The sequence below is a fragment of the Onychomys torridus genome, chromosome 2 (genome assembly GCF_903995425.1).
Source record: "Onychomys torridus chromosome 2, mOncTor1.1, whole genome shotgun sequence".
In the NCBI taxonomy this organism is placed as follows: domain Eukaryota; kingdom Metazoa; phylum Chordata; class Mammalia; order Rodentia; family Cricetidae; genus Onychomys; species Onychomys torridus.
Window position 1 is genome coordinate 131,628,787 of NC_050444.1, and position 18,113 is coordinate 131,646,899.

Below are 18,113 nucleotides of genomic sequence, written 5' to 3' on the forward strand. Positions count from 1 at the left end.
GCACACTCCGTGCTCAAAAACCCAATGAGGAATCTCATTGTCTGAGGAAAGACATAAGCAGAACCCCGGGCCCACACCAACACCAAATCCGGTCCCCTCCAAGTGTCAGTAGAAAGATCCTTCCATCGCTCCAGAGGGTGATTTGCAACAGGAGCCCTCCAGTGCTTATCTACAGTGGATACTCCAGCAGAATCCACCAATAAAAAATTTTAAATGTATAAAACAAGGGAAAGAATAGAATGTGGAGAGGAATGATGAGCCCCTAATTTCCCCTTTTTGCTTTAGCAAGATGTTTGTTTGTTTAATAGTTCAATTTTTTTCTTTTATTTTTTTAATTAATTAATTAATTTTTTATTATCAGCTTGATACAGTATAAATTCTTATCTTAATAGTGTAATATTTCACTGAGGGTTGCTCAGTAATTGAGTAAAACCAAATCTTATTATAAGCTGCAGTTATCCTAGGGTCCCCCATGCCATATACATAGCCTCCCTGGTTCTGTGGGTTGCAGTCTGATTGTTCTTTGCATTATATCTAGAATCCATTTATGAGTGAGTACATACCATGTTTGTCCTTCTGGGTTTGGGTTACCTCACTCAGGATGATTTTTTCTAGTTCCATCCATTTGCCTGCAAATTTCATGCTGTCATTGTTTTTCTCTGCTGGGTAGTACTCCATTGTGTATATGTACCACATTTTCTTAATCCATTCTTCAGTTGATGGGCATGTAGGTTGTTTCCAGGTTCTGGCTATTACAAATAATGCTGCTATGAACATAGTTGAGCATGTATCTTTGTGGTATGATTGAGCATTCCTTGGGTTGATTGAGCCCATGAGTGAGTGGTATGGCTGGGTCTTGAGGTAGTTCAATTCCCAATTTTCTGAAAAAACACCATACTGACTTCCACAGTGGTTGTACAAGTTTGCATTCCCACCAACAGTGGAGGAGTGTTCCCTTTGCTCCACATCCTCTCCAACATTGACTGTCATTAGTGTTTTTGATCATGGCCATTCTGACAGGTGTAAGGTGGTATCTCAGAGTCGTTTTGATTTGCATTTCTCTGATGATTAAGGATGTTGAGCATTTCTTTAAATGTCTTTCAGCCATTGGTGATTCTTGTTTTGTGAATTTTCTGTTTAGCTCTTTAGCCCGTTTTTAATTGGATTGTTCAGTATTTTGATGTCTAATTTCTTGAGTTCTTTATATACTGTGGAGATCAATCCTCTGTCAGATGTGGAGTTGGTGAAGATCTTTTCCCATTCTGTAGGCTGTCTTTTTGTCTTATTGACCGTGTCTTTTGCCCTGCAAAAGCTTCTCAGTTTTAAGAGGTCCCACTTATTAATTGTTGTGCTCAGTGTTTGTGCTGTTGGTGTTATATTTAGGAAGTGATCTCCTGTGCCAATGCATATGTGTTCAAGAGTGCTTCCTACTTTCTCTTCTATTAAGTTGAGTATTTTTCTTTCCAAGTCTGTGAAGAATTGTGTTGGGATTTTGATGGGGATTGCATTGAATCTGTAGATTGCTTTTGGTAAGATTGCCATTTTTACTATGTTAATCCTGCCTATCCGTGAGCATGGGAGATCTTTCCATTTTCTGATATCTTCTTCAATTTCTTTCTTTAGAGATTTAAAGTTCTTATCAAAAAGGTCCTTCACTTGTTTAGTTAGTGTTATCCCAAGGTATTTTATATTATTGGTGGCTATTGTAAAGGGTGATGTTTCTCTGACTTCTTTCTCAGCCCTTTTATCATTTGTATATAGGAGGGCTACTGATTTTTTTGAGTTGTATCATATCGTCTACAAAAAGTAAAAGTTTGACTTCTTCCTTTCCAATTTGTATCCCTTTGATCTCTCTCTCTCTCTTTTTTTTCCTTTAAGGTGGCTCTTCCATATTTATTTTGTATACAGTGTTTTGTCTGCACATATGCCTGCAGGCCAGAAGATGGTGCCAGATCTCATTACAGATGGTTGTGAGCCATCATGTGGTTGCTGGGAATTGAACTCAGGACTTCTGGAAGGACAATCAGTGCTCTTAACCTCTGAGCCATCTCTCAAGCACCCTCTTTGTTGTCTTATTGCTCTAGCTAGAACTTTTAGTACTATATTGAATAAATATGGGGAGAATGGACAGCCTTGTCTTGTTCCTGATTTTAGTGGAATCGATTTGAGTTTCCATTTAATTTGATGGTGGCTGTTGGCTTGCTGTAAATGGCCTTTATTATGTTTAGGAATGTTCCTTGTATTCCTGATCTCTTTAAGACCTTTATCATGAAGGGGGGTTGGATTTTGTCAAAGGCTTTTTCAGCATCTAATAAGATGATCATGTGGTTTTTTTCTTTCAGTTTGTTTATATGGTGTATTATATTGACAGATTTTCGTATGTTGAACCATCCTTGCATCCCTGGGATGAAACCTACTTGGTCATGATGGATAATTTTTTTGATGTGTTCTTGGATTCGGTTTGCCAATATTTTGTTGAGTATTTTTGCATCAATGTTCATGAGGGAGATTGGTCTGTAATTCTCTTTCTTAGTTTGCATCTTTGTTTGGTTTGGGTATCAGGGTAATTGTAGCTTCATAGAAAGAGTTTGGTAATATTCCTTCTGCTTCTATTGTGTGGAACAATTTGAAGAGTATTGGAATTAGTTCTTTGAAAGTCTGGTAGAATTTTGCATTGAAATCATCTGGTCCTGGGCTTTTTTTGGTTGGGAGACTTTTGATGACTGTTTCTATTTCTTTAGTGGTTATTGGTCTATTTAAATGGTTTCTCTGGTCTTGATTTAACTTTGGTATCTGGTATCTATCCAGAAAATTGTCCATTTCTTCCAGATTTTCTAATTTTGTGGAGTACAGGTTTTTGAAGTATGACCTGATGATTCTCTGGATTTCCTCATTGTCTGTTGTTATATCTTCTTTTTCATTTCTGATTTTGTTAATTTGGGTGCTCTCTCTTTGCCTTTTGGTTAATTTGGCTAGGGGTTTGTCTATCTTGTTGATTTTTCAAAGAACCAACTCTTTGTTTCATTGATTTTTTTTTTTTTTTGTACTGCTCTCTTGGTTTCTATTTCATTGATTTCAGCCCTCAATTTGATTATCTTCTGGCATCTATTTCTCCTGGGTGAGTTTGTTTCTTCTTGTTCTAGAGCTTTCAGTTATGCTGTCAAGTCACTAACTAGTGTGAGATTTCTCCAACTTCTTTATGTGTGCATTTAGAGCTATGAATTTTCCTCTTAGCACTGCTTTCATATCCCATAAGTTTGGGTATGTTGTACTTTCATTTTCATTGAATTCTAGGAAATCTTTAATTTCTTTCTTTATTTCTTCCTTGACCCATTGATGTTTCAGGTGGGCATTATTCAGTTTCCATGAGATTATAGGTTTTCTATAATTTTTGTTGTTGTTAAAGTCTAACTTTAAGGCATGGTGATCTGATAAGATCCAGGAGGTTATTCCAATGTTTTTGTATCTGTTGAGATTTGTTTTGTGACCAAGCATGTGGTCAGTTTTAGAGAAGGTTCCATGGGGTGCTGAGAAGAATGTGTATTCTTTTGTGTTAGGGTGGAATGTTCTGTAGGTATCTATTAAGTCCATTTGAGTCATAACATCTGTTAGGTCCTTTATTTCTTTGTTAAGTTTCAGTCTGGTAGATCTGTCCTTTGGTGAGAGTGGTGTGTTGAAATCTCCCACTACTAGTGTATGGGGTTTGATGTGCATTTTAAGCTTTAGTAATGTTTCTTTTATGAATGTGGGTGCCCTTGTATTTGGGGCATAAATGTTCAGAATCGAGACTTCATCTTGGTGAATTTTTCCTGTGATAAATATGTAATGTCCATCCTGATCTCTTTCGATTGATTTTAGTTTGAAGTCTGTTTTATTAGATATTAGGATAGCTACACCAGCTTGCTTCTTAGGTCCATTTGCTTGGAAAGCCTTTTCCCAGCCCTTTACTCTGAGGTAGTGTTTGTCTTTGAAGTTAAGGTGTGTTTCTTGTGTGTAGCAGAAGGATGGATCCTATTTTCTTATGCATTCTGTTAGTCTGTGTCTTTTTATAGGTGAGTTGAGACCGTTGATATTGATGGATATTAATGATCAGTGATTGTTGGTTCCTGTTATTTTTGTGGTTGTGTTGTGTTGTCCTTCTTTGGTGTTTATTGGTGTGGGATTATCTATTGCCTGAGTTTTCATGGGTGTGTTTAGCTTCCTTAGGTTGGATTTTTCCTTCTAGTTCTTTCTGTAGGGCTGGGTTACTGGATAGGTATTGTTTAAATCTGGTTTTATCATGGAATATTTTGTTTACTCTGTCTATGGTGGTTGAGAGTTTTGCTGGGTATAATAGTCTGGGTTGGCATCCGTGGTCTCTTAGTGTCTGCATACCATTTGCCCAGTACCTTCTAGCTTTCATAGTCTCTGTTGAGAAGTCTGGGGTTATTCTGATGGGTTTGCCTTTATATGTTACTTGGTCTTTTTCCTTTGCAGCTCTTAATATTTTTTCTTTGTTCTGTATAGTTTAGTGTTTTGATTATTTTGTGGCGAGGGGACTTTTTTTTGGATGCAGCCTATTTGGTGTTCTGTAAGCTTCTTGTATCTTCATAGGTTAGGGTTGTATCTTTTTTTAGGTTAGGAAAGTTTTCTTCTATGATTTGTATGATGTGCATTCATTAGGTAATTTTTATTTTATTTATTTATTTATTGGTTTTTCGAGACAGGGTTTCTCTGTGTAGCTTTGTGCCTTTCCTGGAACTCACTTTGTAGACCAGGCTGGCCTCGAACTCACAGAGATCCACCTGCTTCTACCTCCCAAGTGCTAGGATTACAGGTGTGCGCCACCACCGCCCAGCTGATAATTTTTATTTAAAAAATGCTTAAGACTAGGAAAAGATTTTGAGACCTGGACTAAGGCAGTGCAGTAGAAATAAAGAGGAAAACCAGTGGATGTTGGATGTGGAGTCTGCGTGGAATAGGGAGTTTCAGTCCTGGATGCCAGCAAGGTTTCTGACTTCAGGCCTGGGTAGTAGTGACAGTGTGACTGAGCTAAGGACACAGGAAGAATATTTAGCTCTGAGCCTAAGGATTATTACTTTTTTCTTTTCTTTTTTTTTTTTTTTTTTTTAGACAAGGACTTACCATGTAACCCTCAGTGGCCTCAAAATCACAGAGATCAGCCTGCCTATACCTCCTGAGTGCTGGGATAGAAGGCTTGTGCCACCATACCCAGCAATCATTCCTCCCTGCACCTACCGCCCCAGTCTCAGTGAAAATAAACTGGCAGTTGGCCCTTTGCTATTAGGAACTACAGACTGGGAATTTTTTCCCTAAGCATTTTCAATCAAAACTAAACCATTGATATCTCCATTACAGTTAACTATGGAGCTTGTAAAAGCCTACTACTACTTTTGGAGATTGGATTAAGTTGGACCACATAGGAAAATATAAATTGACTGTTTCTAGTCACACCAAGTAGCAATTCGTTAGTTCCAAATGAGCAGGATAGAGTAGGGAGTGGTAATTTGGATCCTAGCCATTGTTTGGGCAGTGCTGGGTGGGTAAAAGCATGGTGTTTGATGAAACCCTGGCACTTTAACAGGGGGCTGTGTTTTTCTTTTTCCTTGGTGGAGAAAACCATTTGCCAGATTGTAATATTTGTCACAATCTGCCATGGAACAGCTGCCAGGAACAAAGCTATTCCAGTAGCTCTCACTTCTCCATCACCACCACACAGACAAGCATCCGGTTTTCTGTTTACTTTCGTGTTTTTTCCCAGTTTTACTCAGTGGTTTTGGCTTGATTGAACATGTTCTTGTAATGAGATATTTCTGGGCTTTGCTGTGGCACTGTAATTGAGTTTTCTGAGCTTAGTGTGTTTGCTTTAGTCAACACTAACTGACAGAAGTTTGTAGTTTGAATTCCTGGGTGTCTTGAATTCTTCCTAAATACTAAAGTGATGCTTTCTCTTGGAGACCATGTATGTTGGCATATGTCAACAAGGCACATGTTTATTATCCTTCAAAGCTATGCTTTTAAAAAACCCTCACTGTTACCCTGGCTTCTTTAGGTGTGGCCTTCCACACCTAAAGCATGAAGACTGGTGGACTAGAGTAGGTGGGTCTTTGGAGATCTTTCTGCGTAAGAGGCTGTAGTTATAGTTTTCCTGCCTGGCCCACAGTCAGGACAAATCTCTCTCACCCGCCAGGCCCATAGATGCTCAGACCCAACCAAGTAAACACACAGAAACTTACATTGCTTACAAACTGTATGGCCATGGCAGGCTTCTTGTTATCTACTTCTTCTATCTTAAATTAACCCATTTCTGTTAGTCTATACTTTGCCACTTGGTTCGTGGCTTACCTGTACCTTTACATCTTCCTTGTCATGGCAGTGGCTGGCAGCATCTCCTCCCCCAGGCTTCCACCTCCCAGAATTCTCTTCTCTTTTGTCCTGCCTATACTTCCTGCCTGGCCACTGGCCAATCAGAATTTTATTTACACAGAGCAATATCCACAGCAAGAGGCTGTTAGTGTTAGACGAGGATTGACCCCTTGAAACACAAGGCAGTTGAAGGCTGGTGTGTCAGATTAGTTGCATTCTGAATCACAGTTACTTCACAGTCCAAACAATCCATGTTTATTCATGGCTTATGGCCACACATAATCAGTACTATTTCTGACTCATTAGTTTCCAATTTGTTTCTCTTTAGACTTTTTTTCTTATAGGATTTCCATCTTTTTGATGAAACAGCAAATCTCTCCTCTGGAAGTAGTGGACAGCTACTAGCAGGGGAATGTTTGGTTTGCTGTGGATCTTACCTGGTCCATTCTCTGGGAAAATCGTGAGGGGGCTGTAAAACAGGCCTCCCTCTGTGTCCTGGACCCTGCTTTTCAGACTGAGAATAGATGGCAACCAGACACCAGAGGGAGCAGGGCTACTCCCTGTAATCCTCGGGATTTTGTATTAATGGTGTGTGACAGAACTTCTCCTCGGGAGACACACACACATCTACTCACCTCTGATAGCACATCCATGACAAACTAAAGTACAGACACCACTGAGGTCCAACTTGGTGAGCTAATGAGTTTGATTCTTATCAACTCCTAGTTTTACCTACAGGAGTATGGGTGAGGGGTTGCTCACAGGAGCAGAAATGGTTCAAAGACAGCTACATCACCAAGGCTCACCCCAGCACGGGCGACAGCCGACAAAAGCTGGGAACCTGAAGCACACTGCACAGCTTGAAGGCAGCTCATCAGGTTGGAGTGTGTCCTCTCCAAGTGACTGGTCTAAACCTCCTCTGGGTAGCTGGTCTGGTTTCAGAGTTTTCTTAGAGTCTTCCTTGTAGCTCAGCTTTTATTGTTTACTCTGGCGGGGAGGGGCCTAATGAGTCTGTTCTGTTTGGTGGGGGGAGCACATGACACACAGATGAAGTTGAGGACAATGACGACTGTTACACAACAATTCATTAGGGGAAAAAGTCATCTAAAAGCAAAGAGAAATAAGCCTACAGGCCTGCTCACAATTATACAAGGCTTGCTTGTTTGGCATTCACAGTGATGACAGATTTCAACACTTTTGCAAATACTGAATAAGGTCAGCATTTATTTCCCAAGACAACTTTGTCACCACTTCAGGGACATCTACATCAGAGTCGTTTTGTCTAGTTTGAGTTACACTTAATTTGATTAATCATAAAACAGTCAACTTATAAAAACAAATATTAAGGCAAAAATTAAGAAAAAAAGAAAAGCTTTTCCCCTCCACCCACTGTCGTCATTCTGATGAAGTGGAGCAGCTTCTGTGTTGTTGCACTGAGAAATCATATACCAAAAAGTATATTCTGTAGACTCTCTCCTCCCTGGCTTGTATGTTCAAGATGCTGTCTGGTTGCTCTTTTTTGGGGGGTAGGTGGCTCCTGATCCACCTGCCTGTGCCTCCTGAGTCCTTGAATTACAGGCATATGCTACTGCACTCAACACAAAGTTGCTCTTTTTTCACAGCAAGGTAACACATAAACCAAAAATACTTCATTTTTGAGACATGGTCTCACTATACAGCCCAATTAACTTCTAACTTACAGCAGTCCTCCTGCCTCTGGCTTCCAAGTGTTAGGACTGTAGCTGTAGAGCTGTGCATGCTAGTATGAATGAGTTCATATCAGAGGACACCTTGTAGGAGTTGATTCTCTACTCCTACGTTCTGGGTCCCAGGGATAGAACTCAGGTAATCAGGGTTGGTAGCAAGGCACCTTTTCCCACTGAGCCATCTGGCCCATGTGGCCCTGGTTTCTTTTTTTGAGACAAGCTGACCTTAAATTTGCTCTTGATCTTTCAAGCCCCTCTTGCTGCTGCTTGATTGCCGGCTTGCAGCCCCATGAGTCTCCACACCTAGGTTTATACAGTGTTGAAAACTGAACCTATGGCTTTGTGCATCCTTAGTAAGCACTGCATGACTGAGCCACATCCCTAGCCCCCCGCAGTAGTTTTCATCATAATTCATTTGAATTATTGGTATGGTAATCAGAAATTCCAACATTCTTAGTCAGGCAATGGTGTTGCATGTCTTTAATCCCAGCACTCGGGAGACAGAATCACTGTGAGTTCAAGGCCAGCCTGATCTACAGAGTGAGTTCCAGGATAGCCAGGGCTATACAGAGAAACCCTGTCTCGAAAAACCAAAAAAAGACCCCCCCCCCCAAAAAAAAAAGGAAGAAAGAAAGAAAGAAAATGAGAAAATATTTTCTTCAATGATTAGAGACAGCGAGAAAGGTGATTTATTGTACATGAATTACACTTGGCCACAGTGAGAACAGAACTGTTAGTGTGGAATGCCACAGGTCTAGGGCAGAGGGCCAGTCAGACTTGAATGTAAGGTAGGCAGTCAAGTCTCTGGTGGTCTCTGAGCTGGTGGTGAGGTTCCAGATCACAGAGACTCGTGACTTGTCCCAGCGTCCTGTCCTCAGTCCCTCACTCTGCCCCCGCAGCCTTTGTGGGGCACAGCTAAGCTGCTGGTACTCTGCCTCATCTTTCCTCTCTTGTACTTGATCCTGGGTGTTCACTCTCATGGTGCAGGAGTTTTGAGGATGGTGGCGCTCAGGCTGAGAGACTCTTTAATAATTTATTCATTTATCATTTTTTCTTATTTTGCTGGTAGAGAGTGAACGTAGAACTTTTTTTTTTTTTTTCTTGGAGTGGGGGTGGTTTCGAAACAGGATTTCTTTTTAGCCCTGGCCAGCCTGGTCTACAGATTAAGTTCCTGGTCTACTTACTCTGTAGACCAGGCTGACTTTGAACTCTGAGATCTACCTGCCTCTGCCTCCTGAGTGCTGGGATTAAAGGCGTGCATCATCACTGTCCAGCTGAATGTAGAACTTTACACATGCTGAGCTATATCCCTAGGACCTCATTCATCAATTATTAAGTGCCTAGTGTATTAATAATATTGATTTAAGTCACTGGTTGCAGGAATGGGCCTTACTTTTCCTATCCATAAAAAAGAGGCCTGTAGTGGTATTTGCTCTGCCCATGACCTTGGGCTATATGGCCCAAAGAGGCGGTGCTTCCTGCTATTGTACGTGACCTCTGAGAAGGAGCAGGGAGAAGGGTGAGACAAGTCTGTTCCTGGCAGCACCAATTTTCTTCAGAGAGGAGGATGGGCATCAAAGACACTCTTGGAGTTTATCTTCTTCTTGGCAAGAATAGCCAAAGAAACTGCTCTTGCCTGGACTGCTGATAATATGTTATATAAACTGGACATGCAGGACCCATAAGAAAATGACCACTGAATTTGCCAAAACAAGGTAAAAATGGTCTTTCAGGTTCCTCAGCTTCACAGAAGAGACTGTCAGACATTCTACAGGACACGGGAAAAAGTGACTGAGAGACTAGGCCTGTAGGCTAAGGATGGCTGCCCCAACAGTACAGAGGAACTTTGGGTGGCTGTCCAGGCAGCCAGCTGTCTCTGTCATTTCCAGATTTTTGAAATTTGCTTATAATGTTCTTCCTGTTTACTTAGGTAATATTATATCCTTCTGAGGTCTTTGATGTAGTTGAAGACTAGTTTATAGTTTTCCTTGGTTTTGATAAAAGGTAAATTAGATAGGAAACTTTAGACTCCCAAATATAGGATAGATGATAAAATATTTTCTTTTTGCCAAATACAAATAGACTAGATACTGTAACTGTAATTCTTGCTTGATAACTGGTTTTTGTTGTTGTTTGTTTGTTTGTTTCAAGACAGGGTTTTTCTGTGTAGCTTTGGAGCCTGCCCTGGAACTCACTCTATAGACCAGGCTGGCTTCAAACTTGCCGAGATCCACCTGCCTCAGCTGCCCGAGTGCTGGGATGTGCCAGCACTGCCTGGCTTTGATAACTTTTATTATATGTAATATTACTATATTAAAGTTAAAACCTTCCTTTTTGATTAGAAAGAAAAGGGGAAGTGCTGTGGGATGTCTTTCTTTATGCTGTGAATATGTGTTGCTCTGACTGGTTGATAAATAAAGCTGTTTGGCCTATGGCAAGGAAGCTTAGAGGCAGGCAGAAAATCCAAGAGAGACAGGAGAAAGGAGAGGCAGGGAGGAGATGCCATCCCGAAGTCCAGGGAGCAACATGTAATGACATACAGATAAAGCCATGGAAAATGTGGCAATACATAGATTAATAGTTATGGGTTAATTTAAGATATAAGAGCTAGCTAGCAAGAGACCTGGCATAGACTATACAATTTGTAAATAAAATAAGCCTCTGTGTGTTTATTTGGGACCAAGCAGCTGCGGGATGTGAATGTGAGAGATTCGTCCCAACTGCAGGGCCCAGGCAGAACCAGAGAAATCTTCCAGCTAGAGACCAGTACTGTTAATAATAACAATACTGTTTATATGATGTTGCTACAAGATTAAATGGGTTCTTTGTATATGCTTCAAACTATATTGTAATTGTTTGCTACCTAGAATGTGAATTAGCAAAGAATCGGGTATTAATTTAGATTTATCTTTACTTTATGTATCAGAGTGTTTTGCCTGGGGTATGTGTGTGTATAAAGTGAACTGGTGTCTGTGGAGGTCAAAAGAGGTGTCAGATCCTCTCTAATACAGCCATGTGGGTATTGGGAACCAAACTCAGGTCCTCTGCAAGAGTAGTAAGTGCTCTGAACCACTGAGCCATCTCTCTTGCCCCTGTTTGTTTTATGAAGATTATTTCTACCAGGCTGTGGTGGCACAGACCTTTAATTCTAGCACTTAGGAAGTAGAGGCAGGTGGATCTCTGTGTGTTCTAGGTCAGCCAGAGCTACACAAAGAAACCCTGTCTTGAAAGCCTTAAAAAAAAAAAAAAAAAGATTTTATTTCCAGTAATGGAAATAGTGTAATAGTTTTCATAGTTTTAAGACTATCCTTAAAGATCTGGTGCCAGAAGTGTCTCAGGACTGCCCAGTAAGGTTCACAAGGGGGCAGCAGAGATTTCAGATCCTGCCCCAGCACAATTCCATTAAGACAACCCCATTTATTTTACTCTTCTTTTTTTTTTTTTTTTTTTTTTTTTTGAGCTGAGGATCGAACCCAGGGCCTTGCGATTGCTAGGCAAGCACTCTACCACTGAGCTAATCCCCAACCCTATTTTACTATTTTTTTTCTGTTCAAACAAGATTTGAACATACAGTGTGGTTTGTATGTTTCTAAGTTGTGATGTGCTTGTCTTTAATGATTTATGTGAGTCATTATTTTTTGTGATATTTACTTTCCTCTCTTCATTTGACAGACAGATGTGCTGGTCCTGAGCTGCGATCTGATAACAGATGTTGCCTTACATGAGGTTGTGGACCTGTTCAGAGCTTATGATGCATCACTTGCCATGTTAATGAGAAAAGGACAAGATAGCATAGAATCAGTTCCGGGTCAGAAGGGGAAAAAAAAAACAGGTAAGGTAGATGAGAGTCGATTTTATAATTATTATTGTCGTTCTTCCTTTCATATAAGAAACATTTATTGGGAACCCACTATGCACAGTAGATACTGTGCTGGGGGTTGATGAAATAAAATCAAGACAGTCTCTGATGCTTAAATGTTTATACCTATTAATTAAATTCTGCTACATCTTTTTGTTTATGGGAAGAATTACATTCTATTTAAGTCTCAGATAATTAAATACATGGAACCTATCTCTTGATATCTGTGAGGAATTGGCTCTAGGATGCATGGATGAAAGCACACATACATATCCACACACTATCACAGCTCTCTATACTCATCCCTGTATACAAAATGGTATAGCATTTACATATAACCTATGTACATTTTGAGTATACTTTTTTTGTTTGTTTGTTTGTTTTATTTTGTTTTTCGAGACAGGGTTTCTCTGTAGCTTTGGAGGCTGTCCTGGAACTCGCTTTGTAGACCAGACTGGCCTCGAACTCACAGAGATCCACTTGCCTCTGCCTCCCGAGTGCTGGGATTACAGGCATGAGCCACCACCGCTCGGCGAGTATACTTTTTTTAAGAGAGGGTCTAACTATAAAGTTCTACCTGTCTTGCTACATAGCTTTTGAGTGGCCTAGAGCTTGCTGTCTAGACCAGGCTGGCCTGGAACTCACAGAGATCCACCTGCCTCTCGAGTGCTGGAATTAAAGGTGTGAGCTGCCACACCCCGGTATTTCTTAGCTTTAGAAATTTTCTGTTGATTTCCTACTCGGGAACTTAAAGATGTAGGTCCTGCTCCTGTTTTTAAACTCCATACAGCTTCCTATGTGGCTATTGGAATCATATTATTAACTAGATATTTAATGGTTATATTACTATGATTATATGTAGTAGTCACAGCTGAGTCTTGAACATTTTTCTTTCTTATTCTTATTTTCCTAAATACTGTTTTGTTTCATTGCGTGCTTGTTTTCTTTGTATTTATTGCTAATCCAACTCAGACCCAGCTGTGTGAATATCCTCTAACTACATTTTAGCATATTGGGTAATCCTTCAGTTCAAATTATCTCCTTTTTATTATTGAGACAATTTCACTAAATGAGTCTCATCGTAGCCCTAGCTGGAACTCTCAATGCAGAACAGTCTAGACTCTTACAGAGATCCACCTATCTGTGCCTCCCAATGCTGAGATTAAAGGTATGCACCGTATTGAGTCCCCTTTTTCCCCCAATGATGCTAGGAATCAAACCCAGGGCCCGATTTATTAAATTCTCCCAAGTCTTTTTGTCACATCTTTTTTTGTTTTGTTTTGTTTGTTTTTTGTTTTTTAAGACAGGCTTTCTCTGTGTAGCTCTGGCTGTTCTGGAACTCGCTCTGTAAACCAGGCTGCCCTGGAACTCACAGAGATCTGCCTACCTCTACTCCCGAGTGCAGAGATCAAAGGTGTGTGCTACCACCTCCCAGTTTGGATATTTTCAATATCTCCAAAAGGAATGAAAATCCTCAAAAGCCTGTCCACAGCTATGTTAAATGTAACAAGTCCACCTAAAGGCTCCCAGGTGCAGCTTTTCCTTTTTGTAAATTATTTGCCACTGCTGCAGCCCTGGTCTGAGTTCCTTTCTTTCCTTCTTTCTTTCTTTGTTTCTTTCTTTCTCTCTCTCTCTTTCTTTCTTTTTAAATTATTTTGCAGGCATTGTGGCTCACGCCTTTATTCTCAAGCACTCAGAGGGTGAGACAGCAGATCTCTGAGTTCAAGGCTAGCCCGTCTATAGAGCGAGACCTTGTTTCCAAAACAAAAACAAAAACAAAAAATGGACACAAACTCTTTGAAATCCCTTATTTGGATTATTGGTGTCCATTGCCTGCAGAAAACTGTCCTGGCATCTCATTTCCCAGGATTTTACACTAATGTTCCCTCTCAGAGCTCTTCTTTTGTCTGTCTATCTGTCTGTTTGCTTGTTGAGCACCAGCTTCTTGTCTTTTCTGAAGCTCTTTTGTTGTTGTTGGGTTGGTTTGGCTGTTTTGAATCCAGATGTTCTTATGTAGTATGGGATGTGGCCTTGGCCTCCCAGGTAGAAAGATTACAAGGATGTGATGCCTTGCCCATCTCTGAAGGGTCTTTTCCTCAGAAATGCCATTGTTTAATTTGATGCTATGGGCTAATCCACATGTTTTGCCTGCATGTATGTCTGTGCACCATGTGTCCCCAAAGAGATCATGGGAGAGCTTCAGATCCCCAGGGACTGATGGTAGTTAGCCTCAGTGTGGAGAATGAGAATCGAACCAGAGTTCTCTGCAAGAGCAGCCAGTGTTCTTAACCACCGAGCCCTCTCTCCAGCTCTGTACGGTCTTTATTCAGATGCCAACTGTTTGTTAAAGTTTGGAACAGAGCAGGGGCTTCCTCGGCTGCTTTTGCGTTTCTGACCTGTTTCTCTGGTGGCCCACCTCTTTTCTTTTCTTTACTTCCATCCAAGGTTTTGACTCTTTCTCTTTATTTCACTTTGCATTTGTTTGTTTGTTTGTATGTTTATTGGGCAGGGTCTCTGTAACCCTGGCTGTCCTGGAACTCACTCTGTAGACCATGCTGGCCTCAAACTCACAGAGATCCGCTTGGCTCTGCTTTGCTTTTGTTCCTTACTTTACTTCTCTATTGTTTGGTTTTTTGTTTGTTTGTTTGTTTTTATTTTGTTTTTGTGGGGTTTTTTTTGCCAGAGCTGAGGACCGAACCCAGGGCAAGTGCTCTACCACTGAGCTAAATCCCCAACCCCTACTTCTCTGTTGTTGATGGCTGTAGTTTCTGCTCTTGTTCCCCTACCTCCTTTTGCTATGTTCTTCAGATTTAGCACAGCTCAGTATGTTCCCCTTATTTTTGTAAGAAGCCTCAAGCATTGCTTCAGTATCAATATCATCTGCCATTTTCTCTGATTCAGAGTTGATCCAGGATGCTTTCCATTGCACTATAGGAACCTTTATCTGCCATCTTCTCTAACTGCTTGTTCAGGCTTTCAGGTGCCTGGTACTAATATTCTGGAAGAGACTGTTGGTCTGCTGTGACCTGTAACTACCGTTGTTAACTCAGAGCCCACTCTCCACTTCAGGACTGAGGAAGGTATTGAGGGGCTCAGCTGTGGGAGCTGGCTTTCTCCTTTAGTTTAGTTATTCACCATGACTTGTTTGCCATCAGCAGGTTCAAACAGTGGGAACAGAAGCTACCAGGTCTGTGGAGCCTTAAACTTGGGACATGTCACTTAAGCTATCCTCCTTTAGTCAAAGCTAGTTACCGCCTCAACGTGGTGGCCCACCTTTAATGCCAGCACTTGGGCGACAGAAAAAAGCTAGTTGCTAAGCCAGCCCAAGGATTGTAAAGTATTGGGAACTAACCATATCTCTGTTGGTAGAAGCTATACATTTGTGACCTTTTAAAATCTGCAATATAGACTATTAGTCTGGGTTTGGTTTGGTTTTGGATTTGATTTTCAAGATAGGGTTTCTCTGTATAGCCCTGGCTATCTAGAGATGGCAATCTTCTCTGCCTGCATGCTCCCCATCACTCAGGTTCCTCTACAGTTCTGTTTCTGTAGTGTGTGTAGTTCAAGGACCGCCTCTCTTCACTTAGGCTTTTTATTCCATGTTCCTCTGCACTGGTGAAACCTCACTCCACCATCTCTAGGCTTTGCAGCCTTGTTTCTGTTTGTCTTTCCTCCTTACAGCTATGCACTGTTTATAGGATAAAGCACAAATTCCTTAGGCTTCAGTTATCTATCCATCCTTCTTCTAACAACTACCCTTATCCAACACTACAGCCCTACCACACAACTATGGAGAGCTGCTTTCCACATTCTCTGATTTCCACATTAGGTTTTTTTATTCTAATGTTTATTTATTTTATATGAATGTGTGTCTGTGTGTGTGGCTTTGTGCACATGAGTGCCCGAGGTCAGAACAGGGCATTGGATCCCCTGGAGCTGGAGTTACAGGCAGTTGTGAGTTGCCTGATATGGGTTCTAGGAACTGAATTTGGGTCCTCTGGAGGAATGGTACATGCTCCTTACTGCTGAGCCATTTCTATAGCCTGTCTGTGTGTGTGTGTGTGTGTGTGTGTGTGTGTGTGTGTGTGTGTGTGTGTAAGAAAGACAGAGACAGATGGGGTCTTGCCATATAGGCTGAGCAGGCCTGAAGCTCACTATGTAACTCAGGGTAGGTTGGGACTTGTGACAATCCTCCTGTATCAGCCATCTGAGTACTGGGTTTATAGACATGCCCTGTAGCCCAGGCTGGCCATGAACTCACAGAGATCCCCCTGCCTCTGCTTCCCGAGTGCTGGGATTACAGGCGTGCGCCCCCATGATTTCTGGCTCCTTTCACCATTCCTGGTGGGTGTGACTAAGTACCTGCTCTTCTTTCAAGACTCAGCTCAACTTTCTCCTTTAGGAAGCAGGTTGACTCTCCCTGCCATTGAGAGAACCGTGCTCCCTTTAAGTATTACTGGACAGACGTCTGTGGTGACGTCTGTAACATCCCTCGGCTCTGCATATGCTTCCTTTGAGGGTGGTGATCATACTTTGTATAGTAGAAGCCAAATAAATGTGTCAGAAGAGGACATTAATGGGTCAGGGTGTCATCCTATATCTGAACGTGAGCTGACAAGGTGTTTGTGTGTTGTGGCAGAGCTGAGACATCTTAGTCTTGTGTGTTACAGGAAAGTCTGGAATAGCTATTTTCACCACAGTCTTTTGGTCAAAACAGTCCCAAGTCAGATTCACAAAATTGGAAGTAGGACCTACATCCAGATAGGCAGAGAGCTTCAGAGCTTCACAGTTAGTGTGAAGAAAAATGTAGCAGCTAGGCTCAGGGGCATGTGTCTGTAATCCCAGCACTCTGTAGGTGGAGGCAGGAAGATCATGACTTCTGGACCAGCTTGGGCTCCATAGCAAGACCATGTCTTTTTATAACAAAAAAAAAAAAAAAAAAAGGGAGATAACTGTAGTCTTTGGAAAAAAATCTAAAATATTAAAAAATAAATAAAGCATCCTACCACAGTCCTAACTAAGATTTTCAAGGAGGGAAATGGCATGATCAAATTATCTTTGAAAAGACAACTTGGATTATATGGAAAGATTGGAGTTGAGTAAAGAAGACGCAGAGAGCAGGTAAAAGGGAATTCTGTAGTAATCCAGGTGAGAAATGATGGTAATGTGGACTAGAGTCCTGACACTGGGGGTAGGGGATGGATAAGTTAGAGGAGGTAGCAGGTAAAGTCTAAGAACCTTGAGACTAAGAAATAGAAAGGTGTCAAAGAGCGTCTCGCGCTGTGCTTTGAGCATTAGGATGAATAACTGGCGCTGGGTTGTGGTGGGAGAGAACAAAAGTTCAGTTGGGGGTTTACTGAATTTGAGGTAAAGATGTCAAGAGGGAGTTTTAGACAGAGAACTAGGGCTCAGAGGACAGTGGTTTTTTTCAGTGTTTTGGTTTTGAGACAGTAAACTCTGTAGAGTACAGTGAGATTTTGCAAACACTAATATACAGATATTACTGAGACATGGAAATGGATGAAATCACTTTGGAAGAGACCGTAGGATGAGAAGAATACAGTAGACCAGGCTTAAGCTAGCTAAGGGACTTTTTTAATTGGTTATATTTATTAATTTTACATGAGTGTTTTGCTTGCATGTATGTATGTGCACCATGTGAGTGCTTGGTGGCCACAGAGGTCTGAAGAAAGGAGAGGATCCCAGGAATTAGAGTTAGAAATCAAGGTATCAAAACTGTCCTGAAGTCCCTCAACATTTTATCTGTTGAGTCTTTATCTCTGGTTGGAATGTATGGGGTTTTGTTGTTGTTATTGTTTGTTTTTAGCTTTTTTTGAGACAGGGTTTCTCTGTGTAGCCCTGGCTATACTGGAACTCTGTAGACCAAGCTGGCCTCGAACTCACAGAGATCTACCTGCCTCAAGTGCTGGGATCAAAGGCATGTGCCATCACCTGGTAGAACATGCATCCTTTTAAGTGCCTGCCTTTCTGGATAGCATGCGAATAATATGATAGTAAGCCTGAAGCTGTCATTCCTTAAAGAAGAAGGAAAACACAATGTGGGATAGAATATGTGTGCCATAATTTTCTTACAAGAGTCTATAGGTATTATAAGTTTAGGGGGAAATCTTAACAATTTCAGGAAAGAAGACAAAATATTAGAGTAGAAATGGCATTTGGAG

General features: G+C 41.1%; 1 protein-coding gene across 1 annotated transcript in view; it reads left to right on the forward strand.

Annotated features, from left to right (window-relative positions):
• The window catches only part of Eif2b3 (eukaryotic translation initiation factor 2B subunit gamma), a 73,555-nt gene that overhangs the window by 22,530 nt on the left and 32,912 nt on the right, over positions 1-18,113 (forward strand). The window contains exon 4 of the mRNA XM_036178601.1: positions 11,745-11,991. Coding sequence (XP_036034494.1) covers positions 11,745-11,991 — 247 coding nt within the window. The remainder of the gene's footprint in view (positions 1-11,744; positions 11,992-18,113) is intronic.